We start from the raw sequence: 5,504 nt of genomic DNA, 5'->3' as shown, positions 1-5,504 counted from the left end.
TTAAATGACTAGCTTAACTAAATATAAAATGTGGTGAAATTAATTTAAATGACTAGCTTAACTTTATGGTTGAGTACCTTACTTCTCATGTAAGTATCCTTAAATCAATTCACATTAAAAATAAAAATGATCTATTTTCTATTATTCTCATAAGTTGATGATACGTGCCACTTAGAAAAAATGACGTAGAAATTTAAAAAATTGACATGATATATCTAATTAGCATTCCCCAAATAAAATTATATAAATATTAGAGAAAAAATCTAACATGATTGTTATCTGTTCCTTGTATTATATGTTAGGAAAAAAATACAAATTGGAAAAGAGGCAATGTCGTAAATTCAAGTCAATATAATGCACACATTTCACGAGCGATCAGTTTGTCGGTAAGGTCACTGCTATAAGAAAAGAGTCGAGTCTCAGCTTGCAATCCACCTCACCTCTCCAAATCAATTCACTATTCTTATTAACTACAAACCCTCCTGAATCCTAATGGCTGCCGCTACTTCACCAACGTCGACGAGGTCGTCTACTCATCCTGCTACCGTTCGGCCGGTCAGCGACTTGCCGTCGGAGAAGACGGGAGAAACCAAGCTTCCTTTGAAGAAAATTCCAGGTGATTATGGTCTTCCTTTTTTTGGTGCAATCAAGGACAGACTTGATTATTTCTACAACCAAGGTCGAGAGGAGTTTTTCAAATCCAAAAATCCAGAAATACCACTCAACCGTGGTTCGAACCAACATGCCACCCGGTCCTTTCATCTCTTCCAACCCAAAAGTTATCGCTCTACTCGACGCTAAGAGTTTTCCCGTTCTTTTCGACGTATCCAAAGTTGAAAAGAAAGACCTTTTCACCGGCACTTACATGCCTTCAACGAAACTTACCGGCGGGTATCGGATCCTCTCCTACCTCGACCCTTCCGAGCCCAAACACGCCAAGATCAAACAACTTCTCTTTTTTCTCTTGAAATCCATCAAAGATAGAGTGTTTCCCGAGTTTGAAGCTTGTTACACCGAGTTATTTGCAACAGTGGAGAAAGAAGTCGCTGCAAAAGGCAAAAGCAACTTTTCCACACTTAATGAACAAGCTGCGTTTAACTTCTTGGGTCGAGCTTACTTTGGTTCAAACCCGCCGGATACTAAACTCGGAACTGACGGTCCGAGCTCGATTGCCAAATGGGTACTCTTTAACCTCGCTCCAGTTCTATCCCTTGGTCTCCCAAAATACATTGAAGATCTTTTACTCCATACTTTTCCCCTCCCTGCATTTCTCGTCAAAAGGGATTACAATAAACTCTATGATTTCATCTACCAGTCGTCTGGTTTCGTTCAAGATGAAGCAGAGAAATTGGGTCTTTCACGAGAAGAAGCTTGCCATAATCTGTTATTCGCCACGTGCTTTAATACCTACGGTGGCGTAAAAATTTTGTTCCCCAGCATACTTAAATATATTGGCCAAGCTGGTGAGGAGCTGCACACTAAGTTAGCGCTGGAGATCAGATCAGCCATCAAATCCAACGGCGGGAAACTCAGTATGGCTGCCTTGGAACAGATGCCATTAAATGAAATCTGTGGTATACGAAACACTCCGGATCGACCCTCCGGTTCCGACACAGTACGGAAAAGCAAAGAAAGATCTTCTGATTGAGAGTCACGACGCTGTTTTTGAAGTGAAGAAAGGAGAGATGCTGTTCGGTTTCCAACCAATTGCTACGAAAGACCGGAAAGTATTCGAGAGAGCCGAGGAGTTTGTTCCCGATAGGTTCGTAGGCGCGGATGGGGAGAAGCTGTTGAAGTACGTGGTTTGGTCGAATGGACCCGAGACGGAGACACCATCGGTGGCGAACAAACAATGTGCGGGCAAAGAGTTCGTGGTGCTGATAGCTAGGCTCCTTGTGGTGCAACTTTTCAAGCGTTATGACACGTTTGAAATCGACGTCGGGACGTCCCCACTGGGGGCTGCCATCACCATAAAATCATTCAAACGAGCGAGCTCTTAGAGATGATAATAAATATGAATGCTGATCGTAAAGTTTGGCAAGGGCTTTGTTAAGATATTAATACAGTACTACATCGCAATAAGATGAGTTTGGACCTCAGGTTCATCTTCAACGTTGTACCTCCTTTAATGAAATCCGTTGGGTGTTTTCCTTTTAAAATAAAATCTAATGTAAAAACAATGGGTTAGTTCAGTAAACAATTTGATAACGTTTATGTAAATGTGCGATGCGAGTCAATTCATATTAATCAACATGTAAATGTACAGTTCAGACTACCGTTATTTTTTTTAACATAAAAAGATGAGTTTAAAATATTTGAATAAAAAGTGGTCATTTTGTAACTTTTAATTGTCGACGAACTCACCAAAATATTATCGTCTAATCATAAGACTAATGGTAGAACTTTGTGATAGAGTTTGGGGGCAACTTAAAATTTTAAAAAATATAGAGGTTTAAGTTAAAATTTTTGAACGGTTAAATTTATATTTTTCCTAAAAAAAATTAGGGTGTAACTACAATTTTTGAAATTATTAGATACTTAATGAGAATTTTAAAAAATTACGAGAGGAGATTTAATTAAGAACATTAAAAAGATTAAAATTTAATTTGAATTTCTAAAAATTTAAGGGAGTCAAATTGATTTTTTTTAAAATTTTAAAGGTCAAAATTAAATTTTTTTAAATTTTGGGAGGGCCTTGACCCCTCTATTCTAACTTATATTTCGCCCCTGACATTTTATAAGTTTTAATAGTCGATGACTTAATAAAAATAACGGCTTATAATTAGGGAAATATTCATGTACTTTACCCTTGATTTATGGGTCATCGAGTTTAATTTGAAATTAGTTATTGAGCCTGATAATGGATTAAGTGATATTAAAAGGTTTATTATTGAAATTATTATTATTATCGTTCAAATTTGGGCGAAAGCCTCATATTTAGGTCGGCTATGTCTATTCGGGTCTGGTATACAAATACCCTTTAAATTAAGATAACATATACATAAAAGAAATGGTTTACATTAAAAAAAACTTAAAAGATTAAACGCAAAGCCCAAAGTCCATTAAAGATTATAAATCTTAGCCCATATCTTTTATCCCAAAGCACTTCAGCTATAAAAAAATAATAAGCATGCTTGGTCTGTAATATCTCATGATAACAATTTGGCATGCCAGAAAATCTTAAACTGGATGTCGATTTCTGTGTTAACTCACGAAGAGTTGTTTTTCTATCGGAAAACTGAAGCAAGAGCTGAAACATTGCATGGACGAACTTCACTGCAACATTGTAGTGATGAAAGGTTCCCAAGCAAAAGTTCTGATACTTCATTTGCAATGCGTGAATGAACTTCAAACTCCCTATTTCTCTGCTGGAGACAACGTAGGACATAGGATGGAGCATTCTATTCCCGTCAGCAGCCCAGAAGAGCCGAGTACTTATTCAAGAACAAGCCAAGAGGGGTTGCTACCAAATTCAGCTTGCTTGTCCTGTTTTTGGTTCTTGGACCATTTCACTTTAGTTTTATTATTTGCAGAGTCCCTTTTCAACGTATACAAGTCACTGAAATTGCAGTATTGGTGTGATCAGAGCAAAGCAGATACCTTGTAAGGAATATATGTATATATCATGTATATTATGCGTTTACCTTTCACCATGATGTATTGTTGGATTAATATAGATAATCGTTCCCGAAGATTTGACAGGCACAAGTAGAAGCAAAGAAGGGGAAACTTATTAAAGAAAAATCTGTGTGCAGTTTTCATCAAAGTCCACAACAATTCTCTTTATTTACTATATATGGTCCCAGAGAAAACCCTCAAACTGATTTCACCCCGACAACATTAACTATAATGAACGGGTTTCCTCCCTCCAGGCCACGTGTCGAAGACAATTCATATCAGAAAGACCCGAAATTCATTTGGAATCTGTTTTCAATACCTCCCATAGTTGCTGCCCGACGAGTAGCTCTCATCAGAAGGTGGAGACTCCCTTTCATATCCCACCCCTGCTGCTGGCTTTGCTGCATCGACCCTATCTGAGCATACTCCGAAACGCTCCACACTTTGACGGACTTATCGAGGCTCCCACTGTACAATTTCCAAGGCTGCTCCTTCCTCACTTCTTGGTCCGTTTCCGCGGCCAAGCACTTCACATGCCCCGTATGCCCCGTTAGCACCGAGAGGCATGTGTGGATGTTGCTGTCCCTGCGCCAAACACATATAGTTTTATCAGCTGATCCGCTAAACACCAAATTCCCAGCCGCCTCAAGGCAAAGAACAGCCAGCTTGTGCCCTTTAAGTACCCCGCCGTGGGCTTGACCCTTTTCTAGTTCCCAGAAATTCACTAGGCCGTCACTGGAGCCACAGTACAGTACCGAGGCAGGGTTGTTGATTGCTAACGCTGTAACTGCACATTCTTGTTGTAAAAGAGTTTGACTCAACGTGTGTTTCGTTCCTCTTTCACCTATTCCCTTTTCCACACCTTAATGGTTCCATCGGCTGAACCCGTGAAAACCATATCTCCGGAGCTCGAAACCACGGAGTTAACAGCGTCGTCGTGTGCATGAACTGACTCAAGGCATTTATAATCCGAAGTTCTCCAAACTTTAAACGTTCTATACCATGAAGCTGAGTAAAGAAGACCTTGTTCTTCATTCAAGCTCAAACAGGATAATGCATCCGAGTGTTTGATCCATAAAGAGCGCTTAGGCTTTACTTCAATGTAATTGCTTGGTTTAATGGAGCTTTTGAGAATCTCTTTAAGGCTTGGCAAAGTTCCAGCTCGTTTATGAACACCTGGGTTCTTAACAGAGACTTTCCAAACCCGAATCTTCCCATCTTGATGACCAGTATAAATCTTTTGCCCTGAAATCACAATGGCCTTAACCAATCCACTGTTTGATTTGAAACCAGTAAACTCTTTAAGATTCTTCCACACACGAATGTTCTTGCTATCGGAGCCAGTGTAAAGTAGATCATCCGAAGCTGCTAACGAATAAATATGGCCCTCTTCACGTGTAAGAGACCCGATGAGACAGTTGGGTGGGACATTTTCGTCGTCGAAAGGCTTGTTGAAATGAGAGGTTTGGTTCCACGGCGACATCGTCATCGGCGAGCCTTCTCCACTCGACCTGTTCGGTTCGGAAAAGGAAGGACCGGAACCATTAGTCGATGCGCTGCTGTGACGAAGACATAAATCGTCTTCACCCACAGGAAAAACCATGGACATGTTCGGATCCGAATGTATATATAGTTTTCTCGAACTTGGATTTCCTAATGCCATCAACCTCTTCTAGCATTGTGCCCCCTAAGTCTCTCATTCCGACCCCAAAGAATTTCAAAAGAGGAAGGAGAAGAAGAAAAGATAGAGAGTTACAGCAAATCAAACAAACCCCAAACACCAATTATCAAAAGAAACGAATTCTAAATATAGAAAAATAACAAAGAAAACGATGGACAGGAAAGATTTGAGGGTTAACGAGTATACACAATTGGTTGCATTTGCA

At 39.7% G+C, this 5,504-nt stretch overlaps 1 protein-coding gene and 1 pseudogene across 1 annotated transcript; one reads left to right on the top strand and one right to left on the bottom strand.

Annotated features, from left to right (window-relative positions):
- The first annotated feature begins 411 nt into the window (after positions 1–411).
- On the top strand, positions 412–2,157 carry LOC120198959 (allene oxide synthase-like). The gene is given in 3 exon segments (XM_039200190.1): positions 412–702; positions 704–1,564; positions 1,566–2,157. Coding segments are annotated over 3 exon segments (1,506 nt in total). The 5' UTR covers positions 412–492; the 3' UTR covers positions 2,001–2,157.
- Positions 2,158–3,709: 1,552 nt separating this feature from the next.
- LOC120198961 lies at positions 3,710–5,504 on the bottom strand (annotated as a pseudogene).

This window comes from Hibiscus syriacus, unplaced genomic scaffold, assembly GCF_006381635.1.
Source record: "Hibiscus syriacus cultivar Baekdansim isolate YM2019G1 unplaced genomic scaffold, ASM638163v2 tig00005154_pilon, whole genome shotgun sequence".
Taxonomy (NCBI): Eukaryota; Viridiplantae; Streptophyta; class Magnoliopsida; order Malvales; family Malvaceae; genus Hibiscus; species Hibiscus syriacus.
The sequence above is the reverse complement of the archived record's forward strand: the minus strand, read 5'-3'. Positions and strand labels throughout refer to the sequence as shown.